Source organism: Lactuca virosa, chromosome 1, assembly GCF_052849685.1.
Source record: "Lactuca virosa cultivar CGN04683 chromosome 1, Lactuca_virosa_CGN04683_v6, whole genome shotgun sequence".
NCBI lineage: Eukaryota > Viridiplantae > Streptophyta > Magnoliopsida > Asterales > Asteraceae > Lactuca > Lactuca virosa.
The window spans coordinates 178467329-178483725 of NC_136426.1; the positions used below are offsets into that span (position 1 = coordinate 178467329).

The 16397-nt window shown below is 34.0% G+C and overlaps 1 protein-coding gene across 1 annotated transcript; it reads right to left on the bottom strand.

The window, feature by feature from the left end:
* Nucleotides 1–367: 367 nt before the first annotated feature.
* Nucleotides 368–1601, bottom strand: LOC145161871 (F-box protein At2g27310-like). The gene has a single exon (XM_079081371.1). The coding sequence runs from the start codon at nucleotides 1545–1547 to the stop codon at nucleotides 564–566; it is 984 nt and encodes a 327-aa protein (XP_078937497.1). The 5' UTR covers nucleotides 1548–1601; the 3' UTR covers nucleotides 368–563.
* Nucleotides 1602–16397: the final 14796 nt, after the last annotated feature.

The window sequence follows — 16397 nt, forward strand, 5'->3', positions numbered from 1 at the left end:
TGAGTAATTATTTAACTTGAAAGCAAATCCCATGTTGTTATTATGGTTGTATTGATTACAATATTTAACATTACCCATGAGAACAAATTGGATGACGATTGACGAATACGTAGTTTGGTTCTTAGCCTAAAATTGTTATGTTGTTATACATGCATATCAAAGAGATGATTGGTACTCAGTAGTTGCTTATCAACATATATGAGACGGAAATGTTAACTTAATTTAATGATTGGTATTCCTAATGTTCTAATCGATGTATAGACTAGTTTGGTTTCGATTTATATGGTACTTGATCAACTTGTTTGTGCATGGCCTTTAATACATACCAAATGATCAAACCAAAAAAAAAACACCAAACTATTGCTCATTTTTGCTTGAATTAAGTATTAATCATATCCAAAACAATGACATGCACAAATGGAATTCTTACAAGTCCTTGAAATGAATGTCAATAAAAGAACATATAGTATCATCAAATAATCAAATTAATAAAAGAATTTGTATCTATCAATTAGGCTTTGTAAAGAATGTAAAGTCTTGACTTTGACTGTTATTGGTTGAATTTACCACGATAGGGCAAACGACCAAAATGCCATAAAGATGGCTACCCCACTGGCGACGCAAGCCATGTCCACCCGTCGTTCTTTCCTCTCCATATTCTCCTTTCTCTCTCTCCTCTTTCGAATGAACTCATCGTATCTTTCTTTTTGCTCCTCTCCTCCGCCGCTATACCTCCTTCTCCGCCTCTGGGCCACCGTAAGTCCTTGTAAAATTACCATACTCTCCTTTCCGCTCAAACACTTGCTATCCATGTCAAGTACCGTTAAGCTAATCCTACTTACGTTTAATACTCCGCAGACTTCTTTCACTCCGCATGTGATCTGTATGTTGCAGTTCACGTAATCCTTATTATGGAGGAGAAAGTCAGGGACGATCACGACCGCGAACGTCACCTCTAGGTCGCCGGTCAACCAGTTCCGTTGGACAGAAACAGGATTTATGCTTGATAGATTCACTCCCCGGTTCTGGCTTGGGTCTATCATGATCCAATTCAACGTCATGTTCTTTTCAAGATTCGACAGAAGTGTCTGATCTTCTCCGGAGAATTTAACGGCCGAAGGTACGACTTCTTTGGGTCCGAGAAGATCAATACGAAACGGAGACGATTGGAACCAGTCGCTGGGGGTGGTGTTGGTGGATTCCGCCTTGGAGAATACGAGTTCGTCGTGGTATCTGATGTCGACGGAGGAGATGATATGGGTAGTTGGAGGTGATGATATGGCAGTGGAGAGGTGGTGGCTGGGAGATGGGAAGGAGTCGGAGTAGAAAGAACGGTAGCCGGAAGGGAAGTTGGAGATAGCTTCGCTGACTAGAGGGTCGGCGATGGAGGGCCAACTGGAAGAGCAGATATCGGACCATAGTTTGTGATCGGTGCAGAGGGTTTGTAGCTGAGAAGATGTACAGCCGGCGGCGGCGAGTGTTTGACCGTCGAGTCTGGTCAAGATGTGGGTTTTGATGATATCTTCATGAATATCTACTATTGCCATGGATTTCCTTGTTTGTTCTCGAATGGCGAATGGATAGGGTTTATGGAAAAGGGAAGTCTGTCGTGGGGCATATATATATCCTTTTCTAAAACGGATAATATCAAAAACGCGCTTTTACTTTTACATAGTTTCTATTTTACCCTTCACGTAAATTTTTTTAGTAGTTTTCGTGTTATAATATCAATATATAATATTCTATTTCCTTTCCAAATAATATAATTATTTATGTTTTATGTTTTAAAATTATGAAAATAAAGATCCGAACTAAGCCTGCAAGGAGAAATACTATAGTCAAGAGGTAAAAACAAATAACAGAGAAGAAATTAGATATAAAGATCAAATCCTCAGCTGTAATTACAATTTAAAATTACATCATTGTACAATGTCCTCTTAATATGTTTGACTTTATATTATGTTGTTGTTGTATTAAAGTATTATTTATGTAAACATCAGAACGGCTTGGCCGGGCCGCCCCACCTTTGCCAAATTGCCACTATCTCTTATGTCATACCCAACGGAAAGTCCATAGGCTCCTTTAATTTTGTACTTTGTAGTTTAAATAATAGAAATATAAATTTAGGGTAAATTACACGAATGGTCCCTGTGGTTTAGGGTAATCTGCGTGTTTGGTCCCTAACAACGTTTTTTAACTCGGACCGTCCCTAATTTATATTTTTGTTGCGCGCTTCGTCCCTGTCCGTTCTAAAAAGACTATTTTACCCTTAATAACTTATTTATTTATTACTTATTCTTTTACCTTTTAATATTAACAATATATTTTAAATTTTTTTTTAAAAAAATGAAAAGAATCCCTAAAACCCTAAGCAACGCCTTCAACCCTCCTTGGCTCCTCCTACACATCTCGTCTTCCATCATCACCACACTCCAGTTGCATCACAAGCTGCATCACAGATCAGCTTCATCTCTGGCGACTCCAACAACATCATACATGGTTGGTGAGAAAAACCTTCATCTCGTTCCCTTCTTCACTCGTGGGATTAATCTCTACTCCGCCTCTCTCACTCTCTATTTCACTTGAAAGCATACGACACATAAAACTCCAATTGTCTCGCTCACGTTTATTCCCAATCTCTCGTATTCTTCCTTCAAGGTTTTTCCACAAACTTCTTCTTTCATGGCCTCCGACCCCCTCTACTATCGTGCGCCATCAACATCTATTGCCAACGCCACCAGAGAAGGCAGATGTGAAGCAGGCACTCAAATCTGGTCAGACAATACAAACTTAAGCATTAGCCTCTTTCTCTGTCTCAGATTAGGGATCATGTTATCGAACTAGAAGCGAGATTTCATGTTTGATTGCAGTTTCCGCACCCAAAACGATCCTACAACACTGATTAGGTTCGATTTAAGGTTCAGTTTCCAGTTTTAGGTTTGATTGAATTCTAGGTTTGAATTAAGTTTCACATTCAAATTTCAGTATGATTTCATGTTTGATTTCAGTTGTAGGTTTGAATTCATATCTGATTTTGAATTTTGGGTATGATTTCAGTTTCACTTTTGATTTTAGTTTCAGTTTCAGGCAAGGTTGTAGAACTCGCTACTCGGTACCTGCTCGGCCGACTGGGGAGTAGCGAGTACTCGGGAGTACTTGGGGAGTACTCGGATTCGGTAATTCATGTAGAAATATTTTTTGGAAAATTATATATGTCAAAATCATAAGTTAAAATCATAATTTGATTGAAATATATAACCAAAATTAGATACATGTGAATACATAAAAACTGAAATACATATAATTGTCTCACTACGTGGATAATTACTGAAAATTTAAGATATATATGTAGTAATAATCACATGTTTGTGTTAAATAATAAATCATTAAGTGCATTATACATATTAATCTTGAACTTCTTGATTTTTTTCTCTTTTTATGACAATTTTGACCCTTTGACCGAGTTTGACCGATTTTGACCGAGTTGGCTGAGTTTGACCGAGTAGGCCCGAGTAAGACCGAGTAGGCCCGAGTTTGTCCGATTTTTGACCGAGTTTGACCGATTTTTGGCCGATTTTTGGCCGATTTTGTCTAAATCCGAGTTTTTCGGCCGAGTTGACATTACTCGCCTCGGTGGAGGGCCGATTCCGAGTAATCGGCCGAGTAAGCCGAGTTTTGCAACACTGGTTTCAGGTTTGCATCATGGATCAATTTAAGGTTCAAGTTCAATTCATTATGGTGATTACAGTAATATGCTTCATTGTAGTCAGAAAAGAAAGTTATGGGGGGAGGAGTTATGGGGGGGGGGGGGGTGGAGGTGGAGGTGGAGCAGGAGCAGACACAATCAATGTGAAAGATTTTTCGGTGACTGAACACAATTAGGGAAGGGAGGGGAGGAGGGTACGGTGGTGTAGGCTCCTGAATTATACCAATATATATTTAATTAATAGATTTTCAACATTTAATTAATATTTTTAATTAACTGGTAATTTAAAATAGGTAAAAGAAGACAGTAAGGGTAAATCAGTCTTTTTAGAACGGACAGGGACCAAACGTGCAATAAAAATATAAATTAGGGACTGTCCGAGTTAAAAAAAGTTTTTAGGGACCAAGCACACAGATTCCCCTAAAGCACAGGGACCATCCGTGTAATTTACCCATAAATTTATATAGTTTAGATTCTAACATTTTTTAAATATTTTATTTGTTTGCATTTTTATTTTATATTTTTAAATATTCCTTAATCATTTTTAATCTTTATTTTAATCAATTGACTATTAAAGAACATTGCATGTGGTCGTGTTTATAAAAAAACAACCATTAATAAGACCATTTCTCATAATGCCATAGTGGAGGAGATTATTGGGATGGAGTACTACGTAAATGTCAGGTTGGATGCATACTATAAGCATTTGCTTGATAGTAGTCGTGTCTATGAAGAATCTGAAGAAGTGGAAAGCCAAGATTCGGAGAAAGACGAAGATCAAGAGGATGGAGAGTTGATTCATGATACGTTTGAGAATTATAGAGTGGTAAAATAAGTGAATAAAGAGGTCCTTTTCCAAGGAACTAACTGCAATGGAATCACAAAATAGTGATTTAATACAAGCAAGGCCAAAATTAAGCCATGAATGTATGTCTTTATCAAAACCGTTGGGATTTGAACACACACAGTTTCCAAGTTCTATGGGATGTGTGATCGGTTCTAAAGCTTTGAGTAAGTCTCAAGACAAAAAGGATAGCGAATGTAATGATCATAAGGCTGAAATGTCAGCTTGCATCGTCGGTGGCTTCTAAAAATGCTTACCATGAAAAAGGATTTACCAATTGTTGGTTAATTTATATAACCAAAACATAAAAATTAGATTTTTTTTAATCTCGAATCTAGTTAAAAAAAAAACTTAAACAATAATAACGATTACACACCGTATATGTATGTTTACTGATCTTATTCTTATTGGTGTTTTCTGGCTTGACCCTTGCTACATTGTGATTTGTGTTTGTATATATAAACTTATGGTTGCTTTTCTTTTCATATGTACTCATCATAGCCATAAGAGATCAAGAACTACCTTTGGATTTTACTTCTCCTTTTAACAAAGGACTAGTTAATACCCATGAAGCAACTGTTTTGACAATTACCATATATTCTTGCTTTGACTTTTTAAATTTGCTGCAATTTTCTTTTCTGACTTGTACTTGTATGTGTTTAAAAGGAAGGCACGTTATGAAAGCTTTGTCTAATATTAATAGTTTAACCAAATATATTATTCTTTGGCCTCTCCTAGCTTTGTGTTTGTGTACCTCCATTTTTTTTAATCGTTCCCAAGTAATTTTGGTTTATCTAGCGGTTCACGTTCACGTCACAATTATAGAGAGAATTCATGTTATGATTAATGGTAACGTGCTTTTCTCTTAGATTGAAAAATCTAATGGTTTATTGTTATTCATGTTGGTGTATTCCATTTTTTTTAAGTCTGGCTATGCATTATGTTTTGCAAGTTGTAATTAATGGTATTATTGTTGCTTACTGGAAAGTAATATTTGTGTTGGTCACGTTTGGGATATTATATTTAACCATTAAAATTTTAATATTTTTTTAGTAAGTATTTAAATTATGGTTTGAGATATTTTTTAACGATAAGAAAACTAAGTTGATAAAGATAAAGACAACATATGTTAAACTAGTTAATGGATTTGATTCAAGTATCCCTTATGGTAACTTTGGTTATTTTTATTTTAAGCGTTTAATTCTTTTGGTAAAGAATACATATGTTTTGAAGTTGAATTCTTAATGTTTTTACTTGGTTTGCTAAAGATTAATTGTTTTATTCTATAAACAATTAAAGATGTATATGCATTTTAGTTCACAATAAAACGTGTAATCATATACAATCCTCCCTAATAAATAAAGATCTTTTTACCATATGTCATATTTTCATTTATTTTGCCATATTTAATTTTGTAGTTATTTTAAATTAATTTTTATTCCACATGTCATTTTATGGTTTTTTTCATTTTATTAAACTGTAAATAATATTTATATTCAATAATAAATACATATCAATTTCATTAATGAACTTGCCTTCTAATTTCAAAATTACCAAATTAAAGATTCATTAACTTTCTTTATTTATTTATCTAAATTATTTGTTTAAATTTAAAAGAGAAAAAAAAACACTTTAATTTTTATAATTCAATATTTTTTCAATTTTTTTATAAATTCATACTTTTTAAATGTTTAGAATTTTGTATTAGTTTTTTTTATTGAAACCCATGTAATACATGAGTCTCACACCTACTCCATATTCTAATAAAAGAATAAGTTTAATCTCCTATTGACAAGTGTCATACAATTAGAACTCTTATTAATGTTATATACTCACTTATCATGCCACTTGTCAACCTATTAATTATTCATTTCAAATTTTAAATTTTTCCAATCTAATTACATTAAATTAATAATTGATTATCTATTTCAAATTTCAAAATTTAAATTTTCTCACTCTAATTACATTAAATTAATAATTGATTATTCATTTTAAATTTCAAATTTTAAATTTTTTCACTCTAATTATATTAAAATAATAACATTAGATTGAAAAATAAAATAAAATTAATACATATTAAAAGATGATATGACTTCACGTATTTATTTAAATCAACGATTATAATTTTATATAACTCAAAAAATATCTCTTAAGTAATAATTTATTTAAAATAATTAATTAATAATTTTGATTTTTTGATATTAAAGTTTAATTAATTTTATAACCGTGGTTCGCACGGGTTATAAACTAGTTAGAAATATAAGAAGCTTGTGTAAGGGATAAAAGTAACATTGCTTAAATTTTGTTTTAAGTTTTATGTGAACTACTAAGGCTTATTTTTTTTAAGCAATAACGCAACAAGATTTATATTTATGCTTATGTAAAGTATGATTATGTTATTTATTGTTATGATATTTGAAGAAGTTATGGAATTTTTTTTACCATTTTAGATATTTTCGGGATTTCATAAGGATCACTTTTTAGCACATACGAAGATACATGGGATTACATTATGATATATTTTGATTTTATTTTATGACAAAACTTCAAAAATGGTCCCTGTTGTTTTTGAAAATCTGAACTTTAGTCCCTAATTTTTAAAAATCTCACAGATGGTCCATGTGGTTTCAAAACATTTAACAAATGACCCTTTTCGCTAACTCTGTTAGCTTTTGGCCATTAAGTGAATGACATTTCTGTCATTTCACTACCATAGGGACCATTTATGAAGTTTTGCCTTATTTAAAAAAAAAGAAAAAAAACATAATTATTCAATATTAAAGGGTCTCTCTCTCTCTCTCTCTCTCTCTCTCTCTCTCTCTCTCTCCCCACCGCATGCTTCCTTTCATCTTCATTAGATAGATCTCAAAAACCCAAAATCAAACGGGAATTTGTGGCAAAACAAGTTCGTTCATCCTTGAACTATAAAGTGAACACAAGAACCCACCTCCAATTTCAACCAGATTCGTTACCAATTGTGATTTGCAGATTTGAGATTCAACAAAAATCGAGACCCATCATTCGGTCTTTTGGTCTCGACTGGACATCGATGTAGGTTTATCGAAATCAAAATAGCAAGGGCGGAGACGGCTTACCGACGGCAGCAGGGCAACGACGACAGAATGCAGCAGCGGTGGTGGCTGCGATTGGTGGCGGTGGGCAGCCTTACTGCTTTGTTTCTATTGTCTGATGCTCGACGAGGGACCAAGAGGAAGCAGCAGCGACAACGGCGTTGGGTGGTGGTGGGTTATGACAGGAGGGAGGCGGAGGGACTGCCACCGTCAGCTATGGTGATCTTCATCGTCGATGAAGTGAGAAACGGGGGAGAGTGACGAGGTGGCAACTTTGCTACCTTCACTGTTTATTCTGATTGGCGATGGGTAACGAGAGAGGGAAGAAGGGAGAGATGGAGAAAGCTAAGCAGCGGCATAGCAGAAGCACCAGGGTGAGTAGTGCTTAGATGGCAGGAGGTGGCAGTAGGCACTCCTGCAATGATTATGGTAAACCAATTTCAAAGTCATTATCAAAGTTTCAAGTTTTATATATGTTTATATGATTCTTGAAAATTGTTGATGTGGATTGTTCATGCTTATGAGTTTTGGTAGATCATAGGAATTATATGCAAATTGTTTGTTAGTGTAATTCTTGATCTTAATGAAATTGTATGGACTCCATAACTTGACCTCAAGTTATGGATCGCCAAAAGTTTTTGTGTTACCTTGTTTTATGAGTTAATTTAGATTAATGAAAAAGTTATGTGTTAGTTGTTTTCAATCTAAATTGATCTAGAAGTAGTCCATAAAATGTGTTTTTGTAACTTGTCCTCAAGATTATTTGAAAAGTCACATTTATGACTCTTAAAACTCATAAAATTGTCATAGGTTACAAATTAAAGAGTCCTTTTGTCATAAATAGTTTTATGAACTCCATAACTTGTCCTCAAGTTATGGATGTTCAAGAGTCTCTTCATTAAAGATTTTAAAAAACCTTAATTAAACTCATAAGTTATGAAAATCTAAGAGTTTTGAAAAGTTTCAAAACTTTCCCTCAAGTTTTGGAATTTGCAAAGTTACTTCCCCATGTATACTTTAATTCCAAATTAAACCTTAGAATTTTAAAGTGTTTAAAATTCAACCTTATACTATTATAATATTAAAAGTTAATGGTTATATATATGTATAAGATAAAGTCAATCTTACCGTTAGTAGGCCTCATTCACGAAGTCGGTCTCTAAGGGGGGTATAAGGTTACTGCCTATAAAATGGCAGTTTAATGGGTGTCCACTCTCACCCACCGCTTCCTTGACTGGTGGTGGGTCGTTAGCCGAACGGGTAGGACATGACTCTAATTCTCCTTTCATTAAAAGTATAATGATAAATACTAAGTAACTAAACACTTATAAATTCCCAATCTTAGTTACTTAGGAAAATGTGAAATGGTGCTAACCCATGAAATTGTTGGGTTTTGAGCATTCTAACACTCCTATGGTGTACATGCAACCCTAAATACTTTGGATCTATGTTTTCACTATTATACATGCAATTATCAATTTCCAAGGTATTGTTCTAACTAGAATAATATAAAGTACATATAATATAAAATCTAGTAGAATTACATACCTCTTGTTTGGTGCTTGATTCCATGGAGCTCAAGAGCCTAGTGCCCCAAATGTGACACCTCAAATGGTTCACATAACATCATAAACACTTGGAATAACTTGAGAGAAAGTAGAACACTTCTAAAATCGGTTTGCCCTCACTTGTTTCTCTATTGGCTGATTTCTTCAGTAATAAGATCATTATATAGTTAGTCACAATTAGGGTAAACCCTAATTGTCATGGCTTTCCATTTCCTTGGATCCATGGGTTCAAATACACCATGGAGCATCCATGGAACATCCTATGGGTTTTAGCCCAACTTGATAATCCATGGAGCATTAGCCCACTATATAAGTATGGATGATTTACACAATCAACCCATATATTTAATTAGTCTTCTTTTGATCACTTAATTAATTCTAGATTAATTCTTGATCAATACTAATTAAATAGTCTTATTAATATATTAGAACTTATAATATATTAATAAACCTTAAGTGTTATTTCTCTCATTTTAGTCTATCCAAATGCATGATGCCATGCAACCCAAATGGACCATGCCGGGTCGGGTCAAGTATATACCAATTATAGTTATGGACTTAGACACTAATCCAACAGTCTCCCACTTGGATAAGTCTAATAACTATTATTTCAAGTACGCCTTCACAACCTGACCAGCAATCGTGGCTCTTAAAAGCTGCTGCCGAACTCTGAACAAATTAATGACGCGTCCATTAGATAAGTGATCATATATTCCCCCATTCTAGATATCATATGGACTGAGACATGGATTATAATCATTCTCTCTGTCCATTTGTTGTTTCCCGATTTCCGATTTATGATGACTGACTAATTGAACAAATCAAATCAGTCCAGGCCCGGCTGAGCACTTATGTTTTGTCATCACTAAATCATCGAGGGGCCCACAGATATCGCTTTTATCCCTTTCAGGGTAAAAGGAATGGATAAAATACGACTCATATGCTTGTACTGACTACTTGTTGAATCATACACAAAGGCATGTTTTATAACATCGAGTTACCAATGCGTTTTCGTGCAATCAATGTATAACCAACTCATAGTCAACAACTCATATCTCTAGGTTTGAAGAATATAAGATATTATCGTCTCATGATCACTCGTGATAAAATCCATGAAGTGATTCAAATGAGCGTGGGTTGAATCCAATACTCATGCCTTATGAGTACTCATGAATGTTGCAGCAACCATTGCTATGTCTAATGCACATTAGACAAATCATACAAGACAAATTCATGACAGTCTTGATTCATATCTACTTCCAACATATGACCGACTGTGGATAGTTTGAATAACTTAGTCATTCGGGAAGAATAACCTAGTTATTCTGGAAGTCAAAACATGCAAAGTGAAACACAAAAATAATACTAATCCTGTATGGCCCCAACACTTTGAGTGTAAATAAAAACACCTTTTATCTAAGCACCATATTGATTACTCATTATTCATGTTTCGATTAATCAACTTAATACTTGAATTGAAACAATAGTCATGCCATGCTCCAAGCATGCACACTATGTTCGTCCAAAAAATAGCTATGCCATACTCCAAGTATGCACACTATGTTTACATGTGGTCCTCTCTTTGTGAAACATATCGATTGACAACATTTCAATGATGCTCATTTCAAAATCCCAAATCCTTTACAATAAATGTAAGAACACCAAATTCTTGTCATTTACCGTAATCTTGTTAGATTCTAAACTTATATGCAATGATCCTCTTGTAATGAATATGCACACAAGTCACAAAGACTTGGCAACAGATATTACAAAGTATTCCAATGGAAAGTAATTCCATGGAAATGAAGTCTCAAATTCAAAGTACATTCCTTTGAACATCCTTCTTTGCATTAAATTTTTTAATCTTACACAGATTCAAAGAATAACTTCCACCTATGGAAACAATTCCATATTCCCATTTTGACCATCACTTTTGAACAAGAGTTGCCTCTTTTCAAAATATGTCAATATGGTCCTTACTCTATACTTCCAATTGTCCATGAGTAACCAATCTTTGGTAAACCTCAATTTGTCCTCGACAATTTCTTAATCATTTTAGTCATATCCAGTTCTAATCCTTTTTTCCCTCTTAATGCCCCAAGCATTAGGAAAATTTAGAATGGATAAATATTATAGCACATGCAATCGATCCTATATCTGAAGCATATGGGACACGATTCATGCTATAAAAAATTTTATTTTCCATGTTCTCATAATTCGAACTATGAAGAGGTATGCCGTAATCATAATCGAATTTTGAGAACGCAACATATATAGAATTTCCTTATGTTGAACCATTCCAACATAACATTCATATATATCCTTGACTAAAGTTGATTAAAATCTCAATCTAAGCTTGTAGAATTGGAATGAAGTATAAAATCCTCTCCCTTAATTATAGCAAAACAACTTTTTCAAGGCGAATTGAAACTTTTGTTTTCTATAATTAATATTGCTAACTTGCAACACTTAACATAATAATCATGCTCCCACTAGCATAATGATTATTATCTTACTAGCATAACACTTATGCTCCCACTAGCTTTGACATGTATCCAGAGATCAGCTGGACTTTTAGAAATCAACACTTTATTGACTTTCTTACCAAAGTTCAGATTTCTGATACGCAATTGCTTTGATAAGACTTTATCAAAATCATACACCTTTCCTTAGATAGCTCACTTGTGTGTCTAAACAATTATGAAGAGGGATGCCGTAATCATAATGTTTAGACCTTTTGTCATTCTCACAATTGCTATCTACTTAAAATCTACTTAGTGAAAGAGTTTCCTCACCATCATTTTCATGAGTCGGAGAGAAACCTTATGACACTTAGATTTTATGGTGTATGTGTTCGTTTCCATCTGAATTTGTCATAACCATAATCACGAGACAAGGCTAGTGGCAAATCCAAACACATATGGACTGAACTTGTTCAATCTCCATTTCTTGCCACCCGGCAGCAAAAGGGCCTACCATTGCTTCCAGGTTGATATGCAAACAATTGAGAACTCATAGAACTCACAAGCATAGTCAACTTTTAACTGGAATAGACACAGAAATAAGAATATGTCAACATGATAGGTTACAAACCTCAAGTCGTGGGCTAGTGATTAACAAAACTCTTGATTAGTTCTTGAAACTATTTCAGGATCTTTTAGACTCTCACTGTCCTCTTGACATATAAGACTCTCTTGCCCAATATTCAAGAGATAGTGCGGATTCTTTTACAAACACTTCACACAATTGGCCTTAGTCGGTCTTTGTTTTATCCAAAACATCACAACTTACCAATTTCAAATGTACAAGAGTAAGAAAACATTTTACTCTACATTTGACAAGTGTTTTAAACCTTTCTTAAGATTATGTCACTCAAGGCTCAATCTTGGAGTATGACTCAAAGATTTTATTTTGGAATGAAGTATGATTTATCTTTTGATTTAACCATTTCCGTAATTCAAGATTCCTCTCCTTAGCTAACAGATACACTAAGATGTCCTTAGAGGATCAATTGTGATATGGTTTCATAATCACTAAGATAATCATAAAACAAGATACTCAAGTACTCTCCCATCTCTTCAGATTGGAGAAACTTTTATCTTTCTGCCTTATTTGATTCTTCTTATCCATCCTGCCATACATTGAAACTTTTCCAATGTTTCAGAATTACACTTAAACTTGTAAGGATAACCATATTTACTAAACTTTAGTAAATCATAACGAATAATCTTCTCAACCTTTGTGATGGACCTGACCAGCACATAACCTAATGTACTCGATCCGTTAGTCCTTCACTTGACTCACATGCGAATGTGAACAAGGAATTAGTCTTAATTTACCAAAGATGAAAAATCTCATTCATCACACAATACAACTTGCATGATTCCAAGTTTCTATCCAACTGAAACTTTGGTGATGAGAATCTTTCCTTATTTGATAAATTATGACACTACTACAAACGAAAGAATCAAATTCATTTTTCCAATATTGCTTATCAATGGAAACATATAAACAACAATTTTTCATAAATGCCTTTGTAAGGACACTTAAAATAAATAAAATCAAAACTTTTCTTTTATTTTTAAAACTTGCGGAAATACTTATCCTTACAATGCAAATTCATATGAAAACTTTGTTGTTATCTATTCCTAAGCAATATCTCATAACTTTTATGTAGTGGCTCAAAATTCTAGTCATCGAACCATGCGATCAGAATCAGCACACCTTTTCTTTAAGCTTCCTTTGATTCTTCAAAAACATCAAAATGTAATTACATTACATCATGTATTAAGAATCTCCAAAAGAGACTTAATAGAGTTAGATAACAGACTTTACCTGAAGTAGAGTCAAACTTTTGACTTTACCATCCTTATGAGGTTTCAGGTAAATTCGGCAGCTTCGCAACCAATGCCCCTTTCCTTTGGCAATAGGCACATATGGACTCTTTGGGAATGGTACATGGGATTATCTCAGACTTAGCCTTTCTCTTTACCATTTGGTTAACCGAGTTGACTATGGCCGATCCCTTTCTATTGGGAAGAGGAAGTTTTTCTGGATTTCCAGTGTCACCATTGTCAATGTCCATGAAGTTTTGGGCAGTTGATCTTCTAATCAAATTTTCTTTACCAGTGTTCCAAATCATTGCTGATTCAGCAGCACCAAGCAAATAGATAAGATCATTAAAGGGTCATGTCGTGATCTGTCATCAGGGAGTGACTGAAGAACCAAGTCAAAAGCCAGCTACCTCGAGACTTCGACACCCGACTCTCCCGGCTTGTCAATATGTGACTTAACCTCGAAGATGTAAGCATATATAGACTTTGCTTGCCAATAGGGATTGAGTGACTTAGAACTTATCAAGTCTTGAAACTTTGTGGGATAGGGAGATTTATTGGAGGAGGTGAAGTATGATTTCCAGTCCCACTAATGCGCAACAAAGGGATTGATCTTTCACATTGGTTGCCATTTGGGATATCATCTTCATTAGGAAGCTTGTTCCTAAAGATTTGGGAAGACCATAGTTGTCTGAAGGAGACATCTATAAGGGAGAAATTCAAGTTAGTTGATTTAAAGTCCTTAATATAACACCCAATATGAAATATTAAGGCTAGGATCCAACAACCTATTTATAACTGGAAGAGGGATGCCATAATCCGAGTTATAAAATAGTTGAAGGTAGGTAAATGACGATTTACCAATTTCCACCATGAAAAACGAAATATAATTAAGTTTTAATTGGATTTGAAACTCCTAGATCTTTTGAGATACATTGAACTTTCAATGGCATGTTTGAATCTCGATTGTGCCCTCTCAAGTTTGTGACTGGGATGCCGAGGATCACAAACAAGGTGTGAATAACCATGCAAATTGACTTGGTACCCTTAACTTTATCACCTAATCGATGTGCCGGTTAACCACACACGCTCCACCGATCTATAATAAAGTCAAGTTACCCTTTGCCACTCTTACTAGTCCTTATTAGTGTGCCGGTTAACCACACACGCTCCACTAACGACTTGGTAAGGTACAAAGTGTAATTTCATGGGTTAGCACCTATTTCACATTATCATAAGTAACTAAGATTGGGAATTAATAAGTGTTTAGTTACTTAGTATTTATCATTATACTTTTAATGAAGGGAGAATTATAGTCCTTTCCTACCCGTTCGGCTAACGACCCTCCACCAGTCAAGGAAGCGGTGTGTGAGAGTGGACACCCATTAAACTGCCATTTTATAGGCAGTAACCTTATACCCCCCCTTATAGACCGGCTTCGTGAATGAGGCCTACTAACGGTAAGATTGACTTTATCTTATACATATCTATATAATTAAAATTATAATAATAGTATAAGGTTGTATTTTAAACATTTAAAATACTTGGTGGTTTAATCTATTAATTAAACTATACTCTTAATTTAATTAAACTTAAACCATGTCTTTATGGAATTATTAACTCTTTTAATTAAACACTTTAATTAATTTAATGAAGTCCATAAAGTTTGAATTTTAACTTTTAAAATTGTAGAGTTTGGAATTAAAGCATTAATGTGTATGAGACTTTACAAATTCCAAAACTTGAGGGCAAGTTTTGAAACTATTCAAAACCTTTCATTTCATAACTTATGAGTTTAATGGTTCATTAAAATGAAGACTCTTCATTTTTATGTAACCTCTTATTCTTTAATAACACTTTTAAAGAAGTGACTCTTAAACATCCATAACTTGAAGACAAGTTATGGAGTCATAAAATAATTAAATGAAAAAGACTCTTCATTTTTTATGTAACCTATGACACTTTTATGAGTTTTAAGATTCATAAATGTGACCTTTTATGTGACTTGAAGACAAGTTACAAAAACACATTTTATGAACTTCTCTAGATTAATTTGGATTGAAAACAACTAAAAAACAATTTTTTTTTCATTAATCTAAACTAACTCATAAATCAAGGAAACATAAAAGTCTTGGTAATCCATAATTTGAGGACAAGTTATGGACTCCATACAATTTCATTGAGATCAAGAATTATACTAACAAACAATTTGCACATAATTCCTATGATCTACCAAAACTCATAAGCATTAACATTCATAATCAACAATTTTCAAGAATTACATAAACATATATAAACTTGAAACTTCGATTATAGCATTGAAATTGGTTTAAAACAATCATTACCACATTAAAAACAGGTTTTATAAGTCCAAAATAGTCAAAGGTAATGATTCTAGACCAATTCCAGCACCAAAACACGAAGATATGCTGTTTGGGGCTCCAACCCGTCGAGTGCATGAACAAACTCGGCGAGTTGGATGCATTTTGCCTTGGACTCGTCGAGTCCCTTCATGGACTCGTCGAGTCCCCTATCCAGACAGTATAAAACTTCGATTTTCAAGCATTTTGCATCAAGTATAAGTGAAAACAAGCCTAGGCTCTGATACCACTGTTGGGTTTTGAGCATTCTAACACTCCTATGGTGTACATGCAACCCTAAATACCTTGGATCTATGTTTTCTCTATTATACATGAAAATATCAATTTCCAAGGTATTGTTCTAACTAGCATAATATAAAGTACATATAATATAAAATCTAGTAGAATTACATACCTCTTGTTTGGTGCTTGATTCCATGGAGCTCAAGAGCCTAGTGCCCCAAATATGACACCTCAAATGGTTCACACAACATCATAAACACTTGGAATAACT